At 33.0% G+C, this 22361-nt stretch overlaps 2 protein-coding genes across 2 annotated transcripts; both read left to right on the forward strand.

Moving 5' to 3' along the window:
- Positions 1-759: 759 nt before the first annotated feature.
- Positions 760-7755, forward strand: LOC133694565 (chaperone protein dnaJ 10-like). Its single transcript, XM_062116121.1, has 10 exons — positions 760-1070; positions 1301-1360; positions 2487-2569; positions 2722-2881; positions 3730-3859; positions 5013-5171; positions 5534-5712; positions 5814-5894; positions 5976-6134; positions 7250-7755. The coding sequence occupies exons 1-10, from the start codon at positions 984-986 to the stop codon at positions 7358-7360; spliced, it is 1209 nt and encodes a 402-aa protein (XP_061972105.1). The 5' UTR covers positions 760-983; the 3' UTR covers positions 7361-7755.
- Positions 7756-8910: 1155 nt separating this feature from the next.
- On the forward strand, positions 8911-11863 carry LOC133695003 (UDP-rhamnose/UDP-galactose transporter 2-like). Its single transcript, XM_062116732.1, has 5 exons — positions 8911-9588; positions 9669-9853; positions 10040-10240; positions 10927-11088; positions 11203-11863. Exons 1-5 carry the CDS (start codon positions 9459-9461, stop codon positions 11560-11562), a joined length of 1038 nt encoding a protein of 345 aa, XP_061972716.1. The 5' UTR covers positions 8911-9458; the 3' UTR covers positions 11563-11863.
- The last annotated feature ends 10498 nt before the right edge of the window (positions 11864-22361 follow it).

Raw genomic sequence — 22361 nt, forward strand, 5'->3', positions numbered from 1 at the left:
CAAAATCAACCCGAAACTAAGAATCTTACCAAAATCAAATATGTTTTTCTTAGTAATATCAAGGTAAACAAACCTTATAATGTGAGCTCCCCTCATCAAAAGAAGCAATTTAACACCGATTTCAACTTTGTTAGTGTTCATAATTGGTGTAATTGGTGTAAATAGAGATTTTCTATCTCTAGCATTGGATTCGGATAATTTTCTCTTATCTTTCTTATACTAAAAATCAAAAAATATAAAAAATAAAATCTCAGATCAAAATTAATTTTTCCCTTTAATTTTGGAAACCAAAGGAATCCAATAATAATAATTTGAAAAATGTATCGGATTACAATAAATATTCCATCAAAACTTTTTAAAATCAATAATTCCCTACATGTATTTTTAGTTTGGCCCCTTGGTTTCAATCCTACGGTCTAATAATTTTTTTTATAATTTGGTTAATATGGTTAAAATTATATAAAAAAAAAAAAAAGAAGAAGAAGAAAGGGGCCATATCATGCGAGGGGGCCACCGTAAATCCCCAAAGCTATTTAGTTTTTTAATTAATTTGAATTTGAATTTGAATTTGAATTTGAAAGTCTGAAGTGTAAAACTTGAAATTCTAGAAATGGAACAAGAAGAAGGTACAAGCGGAAGAAGCAAGGAAGTAGGCAAAAGAGAAGAAGGTACAAAGCTAAAAGCAGGCAGTAGTCAACGCCAAAAAAATATATTCAACGGAGGGCTGAGCAATAGCAACGCCATATCACCATCCATCATCATCATCATCATCATCATCATCATCATCTTCTTTCTTTATTACCGCCCCCCCCTGCTGATAATTACTAACGAAGGAGCAGAGGGGAGAGAAGGTATCGCAAAAGTCTCTTAGAGAAAAACATCAGATTATAAGATTCAAAAATAAAACTAGTTAGCTAGTAATCATCGCTTAGTAGGGAAAAGGAAAGGAAAAGGGATCTAGATTGGAAGGAAGAAATTATAAGATGGTAAAAGAAACAGAATACTACGACGTGCTCGGAGTCAGCCCCACGGCCACCGAGGCTGAGATAAAGAAAGCCTATTACATCAGGGTAATTACTAATTTCAATTTCAATTCACTTTTGCTTTCTCTCTCAGTACAAACGAGTAGATCTCCTTTTCTCACTTACCGATCCAACTCAATTGTCTGGATCCGTTACGATGATAAGGATTTGATTAAATGAACTCATACAATGATCTGATTGCTTACTTTTCTATTCTATAATTCTTCACTAGAGATTCATTTCTTTGTTTTTTGTTTTTGTTAAATTTTACTCTGCAGGCTCGGCAGGTCCATCCAGATAAAAACCCTAATGATCCCCTTGCCGCAAAGAATTTTCAGGCAACTCTTTCCCTTTCTAATTTTATCAAACAACTAGTAGCTAATTAAAGAATTCAGGACAATCGGTTATTGCTCCTTTGAACTGAATTATATAGTGATTTTTTTTATATGGATTCCCAAAACGGAAACTAGAAATAGAAAAAACTGGTGCATTTTTGTGGGTGTTTCTGACTTCTTTTGTCTAAATAGCGATTCGTTATTAACAATCACAGTCATATTCGCATGCTACCTTCCCACTAGTAATGTTTGAAAAAGATTTATGCACTCAATTCAGATCAATATGTCTTGAAGTGGTTCATGAGTCATCCTTTTAGTCTCTTCTGCATGTTCTTCTTTGTACGGGAGAGGCACATTTGGTTGGCTTTTAACTCTTCCGTGAAATCCAGATGTTGTGTTCAAGGGTTGGATATGTGCATTTTCCCTCCCATTACACTCACTCAAGCTTATTTATCTAGCATCACTTGCTGCATTACTGATAAAAAGGCGGGAATATAAAGTATGAGCACTAGGTCTGAATGAGCAGAGAAGGTAGGGAATAGAGTAAGCAAAGACAAAAAGGAACAGGGAGGTGAAGGAGTACAGTTATAGCCTCCTATGTACAGTCGTATCAGAGGAAAAAGGGGAGGATGCACCTTTCCTTACTGGTTAAGTGTAAAAGTACCAGTACTCTGCCACCCCAGCTGTTCTGGTTATAGATTGGTTCACTAAACTTAAATAAACCCCCAAAATAACACTCTGTGTTAACCGCCAAGTGTTTTTGTGGATCCCAAGTTACCAAAATTTCCCTTAAGGTTGAAGAGATTCCATCTCTAAATTTTCTTTTTCTTGAACTTCTTTCGAACTGCATCAGATAGCCTAAAAAATAATTTGTTATTCATATTTTAGGATCAAGTTATAATTACTAGCTATTGTTGGTAAAAAAAAATTAGTAATCTGTTATCCTGACTTTTAAAACATGGGTACAAGTTTCTAGCTATCTATTATTGTTATCTTCAATTCTATGTTAACTTTCTACTGTCAGATTAATGGGTGCTATACATGTTAAGGATCGGAAGGAACAACAATAAGTATTCAGTTATTGAAAGCTTAGGCATCTCTTATTGAGGTTTCTTTCTTTTTAATTCAGACGTTGGGAGAGGCATACCAAGTATTAAGTGATCCTGCCCAGCGGCAAGCATACGATGCTTATGGAAAATCTGGAATCTCAACGTTAGTTTCTTATTCTTAATCTGTGGATAAATGAGTTTTAAGGTTGATGGATTGCCTGGCCCCTCATGGATTTCTATGTATGCAGAGCTTGATAATTCTTTCCTCATATTTTTTCCTTTTATATTTGTTTACATCTTCTTCATTCTCTGCAGTGAAGCAATCATTGAACCTGCAGCAATTTTTGCGATGCTTTTCGGTAGTGAGCTTTTCGTGGACTACATAGGACAGCTTGCTATGGCATCAATGGCTTCATTAGACATTTTCACAGAGGGGGAACAATTGGATACTAAAAAGTTGCAAGAGAAAATGAGGGTAAGATCCTTAGTGTACCATTATTTATCATCAACCAAACCTTTGGCTTTTCATTAAAACTTTTCTTGTTTTTAATATGTTTTTTTTTGTGCTGATTTTTTTTGGTTACTTTTTAAACGAGTGTTGTTACTGTTGAGGAATTTAAATGGTGACAAGAAGTGAATGATACAACAAAAGGAGCAAGGGAATGTGAGTTTCCATCCCTGTGATCCACAAGAAATTTTTTCTTGCTTCTCTTTGCTGATATTACTGTCAGAACTGAAGGCTTTTGGGCAGAGTGTTAGAACCTCTGCTGCAACTATCACAAATCTCAAACCAAATCAGAGTGGACCCTTTATTTGGCAATTAAGCGATAAAGAAGTTGCTTTTAAAGTATTATATATAGCCTTAATAGAGGCTGAACAAAGTTACGTTCTGTTTGTAATTAGAGTAAGCCCTGCATACAGATATTTTTTGAGCATTATTGTAGGCAAAATTAAACAAAAAACACTTAAAAAGATGACAGATGAGGAAAACAAAAGCGTTTCGAGTTAGATATGTTAATGGCACTGAGATGGACACTTCAGTTTTGCAGTTGCATGCCACAAGTACACCAACATTAATTTATCAGCTTGCAGCATTTCATACTTAGGCATAAGATATGACATTAATTTTCACATGGAACACTAAAACCTCTATCTAGCACTTTCTCAAAGTTTTGTCGTTAAGAGTTTGTATTTCAGGCATCTGTACCCTGGCTTGGCTAAGTTGGATTGAGCGTTGAAGATTTGTTCTCTTTTGGTACTTGAATATTTGCTGATAAATCTATTTTATTAAGGGTTGTTTTTTTAATACTTATTTTACAACAGGTTGTTCAGAAGGAGAGGGAAGAAAAGCTTGCGGAAATACTGAAAGATCGACTCAATCAATATGTACAAGGCAACAAAGAGGAGTTCATTAAACACGCCGAAGCTGAAGTAGCTAGGCTCTCAAATGCAGGTAAATTTTCATTTTCTGGAAATGATTGTTTAAAGGAGAATGAATGAAAAACAACAGCAATACAATAAGAGAAGTAATCTGTGTCTGCCTGGTTTTATTTAAAGCTGAATTGACATTCCCTTTTGCTTTACATTGAATTTCAGGAGAATTAAACTCTGAAGTACTTTTCTAAATCTAGAATCTACACTCAAAACAGCCAATTCACCATTCCCATTTTTACTTGATTTTTACTCTCACAATGGTTTTCTCATTTTTTTCAAGTGATGGTTTATGGCTTCTGAACTCATTGGTGTCCAATGCATGAATTTGCTGGTTGACATAATCGTAAAAAACTTGATGTTTAATTGATTAAGATGCTGATTCCACAAGGAATTCTTAACATAATGTATGGTTGTACCAGAAGGGATGAAAATTGATTCTGCTGTTTATGCATGGGACATTTGTTTCCTGATTCTTATGAAGCGGGTATAGTTTAAAAGGTGAGGATTTTGGTATTCACCAAGAGAAAAGAATCAAGATTCTGCTCATTAGTTAGCTTCTGATTACAATTGATGCTTATAGACCAATATTAGCTCTACTTGAAAGTTACTATGCTGACATTTTGTGGTAACTGTACTATTGTTGTTTAAGGTTATAGTAATCTACATCAATATGGAACTTTATCTAACTGGAAATACTAAAATAAAGAAAGAATTCCCTGGTCAAAATCTAACCGGCTGACTAAGGTCGGGTCACGATGTGGCAGAGAGAACAAAGTGGATTAAGTTTGTCAGGCTTCAATCTTTTGAGGGATTTGGCATGTCTGAACAGTTGTTTTGTGGAGTCTGCTTATAGCCTTAAGGAATGCACAAAACAGAAGCACAACAGGCATCTTATGAAGATCATAAGACACAACAATTTAGGACACAAATTTGTAATAAACAATACAATTCATATAAATTTAATGCTCTTAATTTATTTCATCCTATGAAACAGAATGAAAGTTTCCTTTCTTATCTTTTTGCGTACTCATACTAGCTGAGACAAAGTTTGGTCAATGACTGGTCAAGTTGAATTTCAACCATAGCCCTGTGCAATCCTTCTTATCTTTTGTGTTCTTTATGACACAATACTGAACACTTTTATTAATTCTTTGTTCTTAAATGTTTTACAGCTTATGGTGCTGATATGTTGAACACAATTGGTTACATTTACGCAAGACAGGCAGCAAAAGAGCTTGGGAAGAAAGCGATATATCTGGGTGTGCCATTCATTGCCGAGTGGTTTAGAAACAAAGGCCACTCTATTAAATCCCAAGTAACTGCAGCCACAGGTTGGTAGATATATATGGCTTTGATCGTAACCATGTATGGGTAGTTGCTCATTTGATCCTCATTTTGGTCAAACCATACAGGCTCTTGGACCATTATTTAGGAGCGGTTATAGGTGTCAAAAGTGGTATCCAATTCTGATATATTTCCAGTGTGCTGGGCATGCATCTTATCTCTCTTCACACACACCAGCTTGTGTGTGTGCATATTTTCTTCTTGTAGCATTACATATATCAATGTGGTTTATGTCAATAAAAAAAGTTCACATGGTTTTCTGCATGAGAAATATTTCTCTAGGCTATCTAAGGGTTTTTTAAAAAAAAAAAAGTTTCCTTTTTGTTTCTTTTGTGGCTGGTTTTGCCAGGTGCCATTGCCCTGATCCAGTTACAAGAGGACATAAAAAAGCAGCTCAGCGCAGAAGGGAACTATACTGAAGAAGAGCTTGAAGCATACATGCAATCCCACAAGAAGTTGATGACTGATTCACTGTGGAAGCTTAATGTAGCTGATATTGAGGCCACTCTTTCCCGTGTTTGTCAGATGGTTGTTTTGCTAATCCATAGATATTAATGGTTGTTGGCTAAAACTTAGTTGCATAATAGGTTCAATTTGTTTGGTGGTAATCTATTGATGGTTTATTTTAGGTTCTTCAAGACAACAGCGTCAAGAAAGAAGAGCTTCGTGCACGAGCCAAGGGTTTGAAAACTCTTGGTAAAATCTTCCAGGTATTACTTTCACCATGGTTATTTGCGCTTTCTCTAATAAAAATAATTATTTCCTCAAGCATCTAAGACTTGTGAATATAGAGCATGAAATCTGTCGATGGAGGTGAGGGTGAACCTGTGCTAGGTGGTTCTCTGCATAAACTGAATGGAAGAGAACCAAGTTTCGATGCCTGTTCTCCTAGTACTTCACCAAAATCTAAAAGTCCTGAAGAGGCATCTTATAGCACATTGGCATCACAGGTATTTTTCTAATCTCCGGCTGATCACACATAGGGGCTTGGTTCCTTTCAACTTCTGGATCTCCTTTTCTTTTCGGGCTTCAAGGAATTTCAACTTTTCAGTACTAACAGATGTGTTTCATGGCCAAACTGAAGTAATTTTATCACTTTTAAATTTCAGTTTGTGAGACAGTTCAGGAAAAGTTAGGCAAGGTTACAAAATCTGGTGTAGGACATGATTGTGTAGATAGGGCCCTTTCATGCATAAACATTTTCATAGTACTGAAGTGCTGAAGTAAAGTGAAGGTAGCTTTGGCTTTCTTCATGCTGTGTTGTGTGTGTGCAGAAGTAGAACAACCAGGATAAGAAAAAGTTCTTACAATTAATAGTGCTTCTAAGAACAAACTAGGGGGAAGATGTTTGCTTGTTAATTGGAAACTGGGTTATAGAACCAAACAAGTTTTGGTAAAACTATGGAAGTGAGCATAGACAATGCCACCACGGATGTGGAAGTGTATGTTGTGAGCTAATTTGTCCAAAGGTTGTACTAGGAAGTTAAATTGACAAAGATGGTACTGACTTTACTTTTATTCTTATTCCCTTTGCTGAGATGGGGTGATGGGACTTGTCTGCAGTAGAGACTAAGCTGTGTTGGGTTGTGTTCATGTGATGATTTTTGCAGAGCTTATTTGGCATGACTTTTACTGAGCAATGGAATGACTTTTGACTAAAAAAATGAACTAAATTAGAAAATATTAAATAGAAATAACGATTTTCACTTTTCATAGACATACATGTACATGACAAACCCTCCCGCCCACATATAGCCATCTAGAGTGATTAGGTTTTAATTTAGAATGTTTAAGGTTTAATTATTGCCTAACCAAAGTGTAAAAAAAGGGGAGTTATTGATGCGTTGGATTTTTATGTTTAATGCATCTCCGATGAATGCCTGAACAGTCCCTGACTTTTTTACATGGTAGAATAATGGAAGGGAGGATGAGAGATTGAGAGAGTAAAAGCACTCTTGTTCATCTAATATAATTTACAATTTCTATCGTTCATGTTACTGATTTCTTTTTCCTTTCCTTTTCTTATTTTTTCTTTTGTTGCCTGTGAATTTATTGGACATCTTAGAGCCCCTATGTGGAAGCCCCGCAATTTAATGGTGCTCAGTTTAACTATAACTTCCCAAGGCCAACAGCACCTCCTGGTGCCCAGAGACATTCTTCAACAGGCAGCAACTGATGGTGGAAAATGATAATCCCATGTGTGAGAAGCTTGTATAGCAATGTTGTGTCATGTGGGAAAGGTGTGAATTTTCATTTGTTGAGTATTCATGGAGAAGCCCATCTCGCCATTTTTAGCTGGCACCGTGTGATTTATATATTTATGTACTTATGGAAGAAAAATATTAATACACAACGAGAAAAGGAGAGGTGGTTGTAGAAGGCGATGGTGTTTCTTTATATTCTCTCTGGATGGCTGGCTTGTGCTGTATTATTCTGTAGTTCTCATGTCTCTGTTTGTTATATGCTTTCACAGATGTACATTCAGGATCAGTTTTTTGCTTAGTGTAATTATTACTTGGTGATTGATGTATTGTTGCTACTCTAGTAGATAAAGCAAGCAGGATTGGTATATTTGCCTTTGGAGCTACCTAACATTTGTGTATGGTGCTTGGAAGAAGTTTTGTCAACCTTGAAAGAGTGGATGACACCTTTTAAAGAATCTAGATTACTGTGGTTGCAGCTTTTTAAATTTGACCGAGCAGGGGGGGATTAATACCCAATCTGCTCGATGAAGTAAATTACAGAAATACTGTAAAAGTTGAATCAGGTTTGCAATAAAAGTTCCAAATAAATTAGAAAAAATAAAATTACCAAGTATGGTATTTGATTTTTTGAACTAAATAAAAAAAAATTCTTCTTAAAAAATGTTTTGCATCACTAAGAGTGCCAATTAAATGTTGTCATTCTCTCTTTTTTTTTAATTTTTTATTAATGTGGATATTCAAATTAGTTATAAAAGCAATAATTGATGTGTAGATGTACAGCAAGTGCTCGGCCTTGACCTGGCTTGCTACCATACGCACAAGATGCTTGATGGATTGGCTCCATTCATAATTGCAACATGAAAACAGATCAAATCCTTCAATCCATGTGCAGAGATTACAAAATGTGTGGCAACAGAAAATGAGTTGCTGTGTTGGTGTCCCCAACCCGCCTCGCTGTAATTTTCTTCTGCACAATCAATTAAAGAGCTAAACTTGAAAGGAGAAAGAAAAAACAGACCAAACACGAAGTGAGGGAGGGAATGACCGTGGAGAACGAAAATGGATACGCAACCACCGGGATACAATTTATTGAAGGGGGGGGGGGGGGGGGGGAACAATTAGGAGTTTATTTAATTAGCGAATACTTCACCTGATTTCTTAAGCTCTGCTTGCTGACATTAATAACATTTAATCTAAAGTAATGCTTTTATTAACTAGCCATTTATATGAAAACCAAATCATTTACATAGCACTAACACTCATGGCTTGCTTGGCACACGGAGATAGTAAGATGTCCCTGTATGATTTGTTTGTATGCATAGGAAGAAGGATTTGGGCTGGCAAATTTTATCGTGTATTAATTACTCCCGAGATCTAAAAACAAACAGAAAAGGAATGAAGAAAATAAAAAGGCAGAAAATAGGGGGAGGAAGGATACAGGGTATTTCCTTACTCTGCCTGTTGTATTCGTAAAATGTAATTATGAAAGGATTTAAGGTAAAATAGAAGCAAAATGCATGTGCGTTGAGAATAGTGAAAGGTGACAAACGGGTAGCCAACCTAGCGAGGGGACGGATAGATAGATAGATAAGTGAGGGTGAGGGAGAGGGAGAGTCGACTGGGGATGGTGATTTTCTTAGAGCGTGAAAGTGGAAAACTGAAAAGGAACAATTTGCTTCCCCACGCAACTCGCAAGCCACCCCATCTCAACTCAAATTAAAACGGACACAACACAAACACAAACGCACGGTTGCTCACTGCCTCTTCCACTACATTCCTTTCTTTCCTTCCTTTTAGAGTATTATTGTTATTGTTGAATCAATGCTGGATCTTCTCCACTCCTGCTAATTACATACTCTGTTCTGTTTTGGCGGAGGCTGATTCCCTCCTTTTCACCTTTCAAAAGCAAAATCCGCCTCCTCTTTTCTCTGTTGTGTCCCTTTTTATTTTTTCCTTTCTAGTAATATAGTTGTTATTATTATTATTTGATTTGATTTCTGTAATTGAGAGATCTGTTTGTTAGAATATCAAATCTTAATCTAGAAATTAAAAAAAAAAGTGATAAAAATAATGGAGAGCGAGAACAAGAAGTCGGCGGTGTCGGATGTGGGAGCCTGGGCAATGAACGTCATCAGTTCCGTTGGTATTATCATGGCCAATAAGCAGCTCATGTCCTCCAGCGGTTATGCTTTCAGTTTTGGTATTGTTTATTATCTCTACTCTATCTCTAGATCTAATCATACTACTAATATTTGATCCGTTGAATCTATTATTTTGCAGCCACAACCCTAACCGGCTTCCACTTTGCTGTAACGGCTCTTGTCGGCCTCGTTTCAAATGCTACTGGTCTCTCTGTATCAAAGCACGTCCCTATGTGGGAGCTCTTCTGGTTCTCAATTGTTGCCAATGTCTCCATCACTGGCATGAACCTGAGTCTCATGCTTAACTCTGTCGGATTCTACCAAGTATGTGCTGCTTCTATTATTATTATTGCTCAACCCAACACCTACCTGCCAGATCTACTTTTCCCTGCCTTCTTTTTTTAATCAACGCTATAGGGACTCGCATCCTACATTTTCCATTACTAGTGATTTTTTCTTTTCCATCATAGCAGCTAAATGGTGCAATTAATTAATTGGTGCATGGTTCAGATTTCTAAGCTCAGTATGATCCCAGTGGTTTGCATAATGGAGTGGATCATTCACAGTAAACAATACTCCAAGGAAGTCAAGTTATCTGTTCTCGTTGTCGTCATAGGTGTTGGTGTTTGCACTGTCACTGATGTCAAGGTTAATGCCAAAGGTTTTATATGCGCCTGTTTAGCTGTTTTGTCCACCTCTTTGCAACAGATTGTGAGTATTTTTTGTAAACATTCCTTTCCCTTTATTTATTATATCTTTCCTTCTTTCTGCCTGCAAGCCCCATACCATCCCAGGACAGAAGTGCTATATTAATAATCAGTTTTGTGACATTTGAACTTTGTTGATTTTTTGAGATGCACATGATTTTGATTCCACCTACACCTCGAGACTTCTTGTGGGAAAATGAATTTGTGGCACGTGCTAGCCTGTAAGATAGAGATCGAGGATTCTAAGGATCAATAAATAGGGAAGCCAAACCATTTGATATGGTTTCTTCCCATATAGATGTCAATGCAGCATTTGTAGATATCTTTCTATCTCAATAACCCAATGAATTGGCTTCGGTTATTATAGAGTGAGAGAGAGGAGTGTCTGCATTCTTGTGAACTAAAATTTAACTGCTGTTTCTAATGCACTCTGGGCTACAAGGAAGAGCTTCAACAAAGATGGAAAAATCTTTTTGTAAAAGGTTTTGAAAGAAAATATGTAGTATGCAAGAGTCATAACCTTTTCAATTAACTGTTTCAAGGGCATGATACTGAGGTATGGAATGTAGTCCAATCAGCACGCGTGACCATGTTATGATATCAAAGCACATTGTCGCATAATACAGTGTTTCATCATGATAATGTTTGTGGAACAAATTTCATTTCTTTTCGTTTTACTTTGTGGAACAGACTATCGGTTCCTTGCAGAAGAAGTACTCAATTGGATCTTTCGAGTTGCTGAGTAGAACAGCGCCAATTCAAGCCCTCTCTCTCCTTATTCTTGGTCCATTCATTGATTACTACCTTAATGGCAAATTCATTACACACTATAAGATATCTTCTGGTGCCATTGTAAGCCCATCCACTTTTCTTTTTTTTTCCTTTCTCATTCTTCACTGGATCATTTATACACTGGAAAAACTTTTGCCAACATTTTTAACTAATAAAAAGTTTGAATTTGTGCAGTTGTTTATAATTCTTTCATGCTCCCTTGCTGTGTTCTGCAATGTGAGCCAATACCTCTGCATTGGAAGGTTCTCAGCTACTTCTTTCCAGGTTTTAGGTCACATGAAAACAATTTGCGTTCTCACACTGGGGTGGCTTCTTTTTGACTCTGAGCTGACTTTCAAGAACATAATGGGGATGGTTATTGCAGTTGTTGGTATGGTAGTTTATAGTTGGGCGGTGGAGGCTGGAAAGAGTTCAAATGCCAAGACTGTTCCCCATACAAAGAACAGTTTGACAGAAGAGGAAATCAGACTTCTGAAGGAGGGTGTGGAAAGCATGCCTCTGAAGGATCTTGAACTTTCAGTGTCTAAGGGGTAGGCATGCTTGCACTTGGCTGGGAATATAGGTATTTTTATTTGTTTCGCTTCAGCATGGCTGGCATCTTTGCCTCATTTATGGCATTGCAAGACCGGTCTCCGTCAGCTGACCACCCTCACACAGTCTTAGAAATCGTGTTCTATTTATGTAAACCATTTGTTCTTTTATTAATTATTGCTTATCTTTTAAATTATTATTTTTTTTAATGTGGAAAGAGATTAGCAACGGAACAGTGATATGATAAAGAAACTGTAAACTCCATAAATTGGAAGAAAAAAAAGCTCTTAGTAAGCTTATAGAATTATGTTTCCCAATATGTCGAAAGTGGTGTCTGGTTCTTTGCCAGAACCTGAACCATCATGACTGCGATTTTGGCAGTTAAAAAGCGGTGTCAAACTTGCTGTGGTTGTATTAGGAGCTCATTCTTATCGTTGGTTTTCTTCACTGCTTTTCGGTTTTTACGTTTTTTTTTTTTGCTGGTCCGGCGTCCTGGTTTCTTTTGATTTTATTTTTTTTGGTGCATCTCAACTAATGTCCATCTATTTCTCGTTGGTTGTCAAGTGAATGCGCAATACAGTTGAAATTCTATTTTTAAAAATTTTAATTTTTTTTGCTAAATTTTTTTTTTAATACTTTTAATCTTGATTTTAAAAATAATTTTTAAAAATTAAAAAAAATTATTTTAATATATTTTCAAGTAAAAAAATACTAATTATTAGTATAATTTCATATCCAAACAGATGATAAGTGGACAGGCTCATCTTAAATCTGATGATCAGTACATGTATGTATGAAGCAGATCTAGAGAGAAAAGAAACGAAGACTGCTAAAAACTCAATATCCAAACAAAAAATTACATGTAAAAGAATGGAAAAATGAATATACACGCACACAAACAAGTATTTATACATGTACTGGTCAACAATGACAATGTTAACAATAAGGTGAAGTATTTCCAAGCGGAGGAGGATTATATGGTGAGTGGTAGTAGAGCAGCTGTTGGAAATGAGATCAGGAAGTTGCATGTTTTGGGCAGTGGGATTACCGGTCTAACGAAGTCAAGAAGGTATTAGAACTTGGATATTGCTGGAGTTATGTAAGGTTTGAAAAAAACTGCAAGCTCTTGTGCAACCTCTCAAGCACCTTAATTCTTCATGGAGATATTTCTGGAAAAGCTCAAAAGGTAAGGCAAGAATTATATGATATTCAACCTAGGCTGCTGGAAAACCCCTCTAATATTCTTGTTATTGAGTAGAAGCGTTTATCTGGCTTGCTCATTGATTAAATGAATGCTAGGGAGTCTTCCTATAAGCAAAAACCCAGAATCTTGTGGGTACAAGAAAGAGATCAGAAAAAGCTTTTTTCCACAGCTCGCAAGTCAGAAACACCATCTCTATGCTTTATAATGCAGGTGGTGTTCGACTGACTACTTTTGATGAAATTAAGAAAGAGCTTGTTGACTTTTACTCTAACCTATTTGGTAAGGAGGATGCTAATGTTACTGGCGTCAGCATTGAGAAGTTGCAGTGTCTGTTTAGGAGAACACTTTGTTCGGATCAACATCATTCTTTGTTAGCTGAAGTTTCTCATGAAGACATTAAGAGAGTGATGTTCTCATATAATGGTAGCATAGCTCCCGATCCAGATGGAGTTTCTGCAGACTTTTATAAGAAATCTTGGGGAATTATGGGAGTTGATGTCACTGAGGCTGTGCTTCATTTCTTCCAGAATGGAAAGATTCTAAAAGCAATTAATTCTACTTCTATCACCTTGGTTCCTAAAGTCCGAAATGCTAGCAAAGCTTTAGATTTTAGGCCCATCTCCTGCTGCTTTATTCTGTACAAATGCATCTCAAAATCTTGGCTAATAGAGCAAGACATGTTCTGCCTAGCCTTATTAGTCCAAATCAATCAGCTTTTGTGCACGGTGGAAGGATAGGTGATAATATCATTCTTGCTCAAGAAGAGGTTAGAGGCTATGACAGGCAAAATCTCTCTCCTTGCACTTTGAAAATTGACTCAATGAAGGCCTTTGATGTTCACTGGAATTTCATGTTGAATGTGCTGGCTGCAATGAATTTTCCTTCTCAATTCATTAGTTGAATCAAGGCCTGCATTACAACCTTCAATTTCTTGATTGCAGTTAATGGAGGTCTATGCGGTTATTTTAAAGGGGAAAGAGGGTTGAGACAATGTGATCCTCTCTCTCCCTATCTTTTTCTTATTTCCATGGAGGTTCTCTTTAACAGTGGCTGACGGGGAGATTGGTTTCCATCCTAGATGCAAGAAGATTGCCCTCACTCTCATCTATGTTTTGCAGATGATCTTCACTAATGGCACTCCAAAGTTCAATCAGCAGTGTTACTTCTGTAGCTTGCAGGATTTCTTGCTGGGTCTCTCGAAATTCATTCGTTTAGTGGAGATAATAAATTTAAAATAATACTGTGTTAAATAAATTTAGAGTTGTTTATAAATTTATTATTTAAAAATCTTATTTTTTCTGGTTTTTGAATAATTTTTTAAAAATTAAGTTGTCACAAACCACAAGTCATCTAATTGTCCAACCTCCAACAATAATCCACACAAACCACTAATAAAAAATCTTTTAAATTTCTATTTAAGAGAGAGGGATTGTTATGCTTAGAGTGTTAGCTCTTTATTATGTGATTTATATAATTTTTGTGTCAAATAGATAATCTCTTAAAAAATAAGAGGCATAACTTTATATTTATATGGAATCTTAAAAACCCTATAAATGATAAAATATTTATTTGCCCTTTAAATAATATCCATATATATTATTTAAGGATAATTTTAAAAATTTAATCAATCAAGTCCCTACTTGATTACTCTAGGATTATAATTATAATCCCTGAATTAAATACATTCTAATGCTTAATTTCTAAAATTATTTTTAATCAATTCACACTTGATTAATTATCTCATTTTAATTTCTGACTAATAGTTCTTAATATGTGTGACGCATTAGGTTACTAATATGCTAGCCCAAATATAAATTATAATTCTAAATAAATATAATTAAATAAATCAAACAATTTAATTTATTATCAATTTAATAATTTATATTTTAAGATCAAATGCATCGTCTAACAACATGTCATGATCTCCAAAATATTAGGAAAGTCATAAGTAGTTTGCCTTAACCTTTCAGTGATTGGTTTCTCAGTGTAATTATGATCTCTTCATCAATAGTATTTTGATTTAGATATTTTGACATGAAGTGTATCTGTCATGTTAAATCATATTTATTCGTAACATTATAGTTATTGATCATTGAATAAGATTTGAACTCTTTAAAGACTAGGTTTTTGCAAATTGTTCAGCCTCCAATGGTAATTCACACAAACCACCAATAAGTAATCTTCTAAATCTCTATTTAGCAGAGATGGATTATTATGCCTAGAGTATTAGGTCTGTATTTTGTGACTTACGTAGTTTTTCTGTTTAACATACAATTTCTTAAAAAATAAAAGGCATAACTTTATATTTACAGAGAATCCTTAAAATCCTATAAATGATAAAATATATATTTGTCCCTTAAATAATATCCATATATATTATTTAAAGATAAGTTTAAAAATTTAATCAATCAAGTCCTCCTTGATTATTCTAGTACTAAAATTATAATATTTGAATTAAATACATTCTAATGCTTAATTTCTAAAATTATTCTCAATCTAGTCACACTTAATTAATTATCTCAATTTAATTTCTGACCAATGAGTCTTAATGTGTATTACCTATTAAGTTCTTAATATGTTGACCTAAATATCAATTATAATTCTAAATAAATAGAATTAAATAAATCAAATAATTTTATTTATTATTAATTCAATAATTGATTAATTTATATCTTAAGATCAATCAAGTGTACCGTCTAGTAACATGTCATGATCCCCAAATATTAGAAAAGTCATAAGTGGTTTGGATTAACCTTTCAGTGACAAGTTTCTCAATGTAATTATTATCCCTTCATCAATAATGTTCCGATTTAGACATTTTAGCATGTAGTATGTCTGTCACGTCAAATCATATTTGTTTGCAACATTATAATCATTGATCATTTGAATACGTGTTATGATCCTTCAAATATTAGAAAAGTCATAAATGGTTTAACCTAACCTTTTAGTAACCAGTTTTTCAGTGTAATTATTATCCCTTCATCAATAATATTTTGATTTATATATTTTGGCATAAAGTGTGTTTGTCATGTCAAATCATATTTGTTTGCAACATTATAGTCATTGATCATTTGAATAAAATTTTGAACTCTTTTTCAAATCTCAATTCACTTTATGCGGGGATTTAACAATCAATACTATTTGAGAATATGTGAAATATTTTTCTTAATTCACCCAGAATGATGAATTCTCTCTTAATCACTCAAATATCTTCATATAGTTTATGTTATATCCAACGTCATCAATTTGTTATCTTTATCAAGATAACATATAACAAGATCAAAACATAATACTTATTATATAAGATAATTTGGTGGTCTCAAGTTTAAGGATCACTTATACAACTGTTATGTAAGCCTTTTCATTGACACATGCAATATTTTCATATGAAATTCTAATGCGAGTCAGTTCAATATACATGTCTTATGACAAACCTATATTTTAATTTTAGATATCTCTTATACTTCAGTTTATCAAAATAGTTGTTTCATTTCATAAAAAAAAAACATGATAATTTCTACGATTCTAATAAAAGTTCAATATTTAAAAGAATATCGATCATGAATATTTTTGAAATAATGTTTCGATACAATAAAAATTTTATAATTATAACAACTTTATAATTTTTTTGTAAAATAGTTTTGTCACATGAATTTTATCTTTACTGATATTTATAAATCAAATATTTAATTTATTAATCTAATATTATATAAATATTAAAAATAAATTAAATATTTATTAATAATAATATCCCGTGTAATGTCATATTAATATGTCTGGCCTTAGATTCAACTCATGTGTGAGATTTTTTGTGCTGGCATCTCCTCCTCTGTTGTCAATCATCTTCAAGTCTCTTCTGAGTTCAAGTTGGCAAGCTTCCAGTAAGGTACCTGGTATTTCTCTTGTTACTGGCAAGCTAAGAATTTCTGATTGCAGAAGATTTCTGCTAGAAGGCAACATTGGGCACCCAAGCTTTTATCATTCGCTGGGATATTGCAGCTTATTTCCTCAGTGATTTTCAGTATTCAAAGTTTTTGGAGCTCCTTTTTTTTTCTGCCCGATCAGGTGGTTAAAACCACTGACAGAAATGTAATGCGTTTCTGTGGAAAGGTAAGGAAGGCTCTGCTTGTGAGGCAAGTTGCTTGGAATATGATTACTCTTCCTAAGCAAGAAGGTGGTTTAGGTTTAAAAAAGCTTAAAGAGTGGAATGTTGTTGTGATTTTAAGGAATATTTGGTGTTTGTTTCTGAAATCTGGATCTTTATGCTTATAAGATAAAGGATAGCAATATTTGGAGCTTGAAAATTCCTACAGATTGTTCTTGGAATTGGAGAAAGCTTCTCAAGCTAAGAAGCGTTGCTTGGGTATTGAATCTATTGATTGAGGTGGTTATTGGTAATGGCAAAAATACTCACTTGTGGTGGGATTGCTGGCTTTCTAATGGCCCTTTAATCAAGACACACGGCTCCAGAATTGCTATGAAGTCTGGGCTCTCTGCTGATGCTGAAGTAGCTGATGTTATTCGTCATAGTGCTTGGTGTTGGCCTAATGCAATGCCAGAGGATATGGAGGAGGTCCAGTGCGCTTACAGTTTAATAGTTCCTTCTGAAGCTGAGGATCAGTTTATATGGAAGCTCACCCCAGATGGGGTTTGCTTTTCCAGTAGCACCAAGGAGTTCTCGTGGGAAAAGGGTATTAAATTCAGTTGTGTAAACTAGTTTGGGGACCCCTTCTATTCCAACATCCAGCAACATTTATCATCCTTCAAGCAGAGAATTTTATTTAAGATAAACGAATCCAAGAGCTGGAGGCAGAAAAGAAAGTTACTGCTGAAGCGAGAAATTTCAAGGAAGCTGTACGAATAGCTGCTGAGGCAAAGTCATTGAGTGTTGAAATTGTTTGCAGATTGACTTGGAAAAGGCCACTTTAGAGCTTCAAAAGCTTAAGGAAGATATTAAAGACACTGTTAACAGATTGCAAACTACCGAGGGACTGATATTATCCAAGGAAAAGGAGGCTGCAATGACTAGATTCCAAAGGCTGCTTTTAATTGCTGGTGCTGCCACAGCTGAAAGATTTGCTGCTCTAGAGCCGGGGGACATTGAAGAAACTAACCTCTACTTGCAGAGGCTGAGGCAGCTAATGAAGCAAAAAAACATCAACTTGTATACATTTTTAAAGAGGAAGGCTTTTCAATAACCAAACATTTCATCTCCATGGAACTTGTATCAATCTTGGTAGGAAGCAGTTAGCACAATTGGCAGCACCCATTCATTTCCAGAATCACGATGACTAGAACCAGAGTGAAGTATATGAAGATGACCAAACCAAAAGTACTTTTTGGAGAACCAATAGTATCCAAATCATGTGATGTCAAAACAGTTTCAGAAATTGCATTAAAAAGGACAAAAATGTTTCGATCATAGTTGATATCTTCTAAAAGTTCTCCTACTAAGCCATGGATAACAAATATCATGTTTGATGATCGAAAGTTTGGCGACAGGAACCGTCCAGCACATTTCTTTGTTCCTTGATATCTCGCCATGTGAGGACATGTCAACTTTGGTAAGCTATAAATATAGCACGTTCATACAATATAAAACAAATGGGTTTCCTTACCAGTAGTGAAGCATGATGATGATGCTTAACTTCTTATGATTAGTGTTGGTGAAGTTAGGCACGCTTTAGTTATGTTTAGTTTACAAATAGATAGGTAGACCGCGTGTTTCCGCGAGTTATTTTAAAAAACACATTGTTTTTAATTGTAAAACAATTACAAGAAAAGAAAAACACCGTAAACAATAGCATTAAAAAATATATAATTTATTTTTCAAGTAACAAATAATTAATATTTAAAAAACTTACTTCAACTATTTCAAATTTTATATAAGAATCAAATTATGAAATGTAAAAATGTATTAATCTAACATAGACATTATTTAAACAATTCAAAATAAAAAATGGCATCATGAACAAAAATAATATAGAAGCTCAAGTTTCGAGTGAGAAGTAAAGTCCCAACAATTATTAGCAAGTGAAGACTAATAAATGTTTGCCAACTCCTTGTTATTGCAAATACCTGAATAACTTAGTTAAGTGTCTGTAAAAATATTTTATATGTCTATCTATGTGTCTAGACTCGTATAAAACGAGTATGATACATAGCTCAAACGCTCGTTTTAAAAGGTAAATTTTTCCCCCAAGAGAAAGCAACATAAAAGTACATAAAGCCTTTAAACTAACTGAATAATTTCCTCCTCCACACACACACACACACACACACACACATACACACACACACACACACACACACACAGATAGAGAGAGAGAGAGAGAGCTCTTAGATGTAAAAAAAAAAAAACTATGCATGCATCTAATTATTGTGTAAAGTAATGAAAAAAAATATTAACAATAAAGATAAATGAAATTGAGAGAATCAAGTGAAAAAAAAAGATTAAGATATCTTACATCGCAAAATGGGTAATTTACCTGATCATGTTTAATAAATTTCTCTATCAAAATAAATTTGTAATAGAAAAACACATAAAATTTATAATAGAAACCAACACACACATAAAATTTATTGAACAATAATAATAAAAAAACAATGCAAGGCTGCATACATGAAAAATCTTACAAAAAAACAATATTAAAAAAAATTGATGTATATAAAATTTTTTTAAAAAAACCACAGATGAATTATATGTACTAAAATATAGACAAAAAATTTATTTGAAAAAATATACACAAATATATTCCCCCAAGAAAAAACAACATAAAAATATCTAAAGCCTTTAAACTTTCTTAACCACGCATTAACTGAATAATTTCCTCCTCCACCAAATTATATATATATATATATATATATATATATATATATATATATATATATATAGAGAGAGAGAGAGAGAGAGAGAGAGAGAGCCCTCCTAAATGTAAAGCGAAAAAATTATGCATGCATTTAATTATTATGTAAAATAATGAAAAAAAACATTAACAATAAAGATAATTGAAATTGAGAGAATTAAGTGAAAAACAAAGATCAAGATATCTTATATCGCAATACGAGTAATTTACTTGATCATATTTAATAAAATTTTCTTTCAAAATAAATTTGTAATAGAAAAACACATAAAATTTATAATAGAAACCGACACACATATAAAACTTATTGAACAATAATTAAAAAAAACAATGTAAGGCTGCATACATGAAAAATCTTACAAAAAACCAATATTAAAAAAAATTAATGTATATAAAATTAAAAAAAAAAACCACAGATGAATTATACGTACCAAAACATAAACCAAAAATTTATTTGAAAAAATATACACAAATAATGCAGTATTTTTTTAAACTGAAAAATTAAAAAAAAAAAATTAAAAAAAACAAAGTCAAGTACTTACGGTTTTGGCAAGCATGCCAGATCCACGGTATTTTTCAATTTAGTCCTTTTACTTTTAATTTCTTTATTTTTTTGGTTTTTTTTTCAAAATTCTTACAGTTTTTAATAACCTTTAAATCAAAATGTTTTTTCTTCATAATAATAATTTTTTCAAATTTATTATTAATAATAAAAATAATAATATTTATAATAATATTAAATATACCTAACTCAAGTTTACTTAATTTAGCAAACAGAGAAGACCCTAATAAATGATAAGTTTACTTGTGTAGGCAAAATTACTATCACATACAAATCCACGGTATATGCTTGAATTTGTCTTGTTGGGGGCTGATGCTACCTTGAACCCCGCACTACTTTGAAAGTTTTAACGGGTCAACTAATTTTAGGGGTGAATAGAAAAATTCAAAAAATAATTAAATTGAAAAAATAAAAAAAATAATTGAAAAAACTGAATTGTAAAAAAAACTGATTAAAATTTTGAAAAAATTAACCAGTTCGGTTCAATTTTAGTTTTATAAGCCTGAAATCGAAAAAACCAAACCGAACCCAAATCGAGCCAAACAAGTAAAAAATCGAGTCAAATCGAAAAAATAAAACCAAATCAGTTTGAACCAATTTTTGTCCTAAAAAACCAAACCGAACAAAAACCAGTCAGTTTAAATCGGTTTCAGTTTTTTTAAAAAAATTCAATTTAATTATTTTTTTTATATAAAACTAAACTAAACCAAAAATAATCACCCCTAACTAATGCAACCATTAATAAGAACACAACCTGATTCGTGATGCACATGAAAGCAGTGATTCCAAACACTAAGGTATTACAAAACATGATTCCAGCTTTAAATGGCTGCACACACACACACACCCCTCTCCCCTCTTCAATTTACCACAGCTTCAACGGTTAGTTTTAACTTTTAAATTATCTTGTGTGAGTTTTTTTTTTATTTGCCTTCTAATTAATATTTTTTTGTCACTTTTAATTTTTTTTAGATAATTTTGTATAATTTTTTTTTTATCTTTCAAAATTTTTTTTATCAAATATTTATCTTTATGTGATTTTATTATTTTGTATTAGTTTTTTTTTAAATACTAGTTTTGTAATCCTTTTTAATTTTTTTTCCAATAGATTTATTATGATCTCATAATATAAGTCACGAGTTTTGCATGCTATTTTTTAATGTAAGATTTTTGAGAATTATTTTGTTTGTATTTGATTTTTTAAGATATTATTTTTAAAAATAAAAAATATTTATTCTTAAATAATATTATTGATGTGTTGGGCCTTGAGTAATTTTTTTAAAGGATGTGAGTTCATTCAATCAGTTTCATTTATGATTATTTTTTAGGTCGTGAGCTTTTTAGAATGTGAATTTATATTTTATTGATGTAAATAAATAAGTTCAACAAATACAACTAGGTAAATGTCTTATTTTATTTGATTGAATATCTTAATCCATATCCATCTCTCATTTTCTTTAATTCTCTTTTAGTTATTATTAATTATTTTATTTATTTATTTACATAAATAATTATCGATTTATTTAATTAAATACTTGTATTGATTTTTTAATTTATACTTTTAATATTTTATGTAAGAAAATATATGGAAGCAATCTGCATAATTAGTATTTTTTGAAAAATATTTTATTTTAGTGAATTCTTAGATAGCTAGTATGAGTTAATTGTTATGTCATTTGCATTAATAGAACTTTGTTCTAAAAAACAAAGTTTTTATTTATTTTTTATTTTTTTACCACATGATATTTTATTTTTAGAATGCTTAATTCCTTTTAATGTATTTTTAGGTGATAAAAAGTATTGTTTTGGTCAAACGCATTGTATTTATTTGCCTTCTTAAGAACACCGTTTAGGAATTTCTCTCAAACAAAAACCATCTTCTCTATCGCAATTGCACCCAAGAGATGAAGGAAAATACACAAAGTCGCACATCAAATCAAAAGAAGAAGAAGAAGAAGAAGAAGAAGATCTAGGAGAAGCAAGAATTGTATTTGTTTATTTTTTTTGGAATATTATATTAAATATTGTTAGAATCAATAATATAAAAGAAAATAAAAAGAACTAATTCAATAACCATGGTAAAATAATTCTGAAAGGAAAAAAAAAAAAAACCACAGCAACTTGAAGAGTTGGCCTGGTTGTTAAAAAAATCTGTTTTTTCCCCTTAATTCTT

Source organism: Populus nigra, chromosome 5 (genome assembly GCF_951802175.1).
Source record: "Populus nigra chromosome 5, ddPopNigr1.1, whole genome shotgun sequence".
NCBI lineage: Eukaryota > Viridiplantae > Streptophyta > Magnoliopsida > Malpighiales > Salicaceae > Populus > Populus nigra.

Bases quoted from the DNA above. Each gene is read 5' to 3' on its own strand.
- LOC133694565 (XM_062116121.1), top strand. From the start codon at position 984: ATGGTAAAAGAAACAGAATACTACGACGTGCTCGGAGTCAGCCCCACG. The intron at 1,361-2,486 runs GCAACTCTTTCC...TTTTTAATTCAG, and splicing joins TTGCCGCAAAGAATTTTCAG to ACGTTGGGAGAGGCATACCA. The intron at 2,570-2,721 runs GTTAGTTTCTTA...CATTCTCTGCAG, and splicing joins GGAAAATCTGGAATCTCAAC to TGAAGCAATCATTGAACCTG.
- LOC133695003 (XM_062116732.1), top strand. From the start codon at position 9,459: ATGGAGAGCGAGAACAAGAAGTCGGCGGTGTCGGATGTGGGAGCCTGG. The intron at 9,854-10,039 runs GTATGTGCTGCT...TGCATGGTTCAG, and splicing joins ACTCTGTCGGATTCTACCAA to ATTTCTAAGCTCAGTATGAT. The intron at 10,241-10,926 runs GTGAGTATTTTT...TTTGTGGAACAG, and splicing joins CCACCTCTTTGCAACAGATT to ACTATCGGTTCCTTGCAGAA.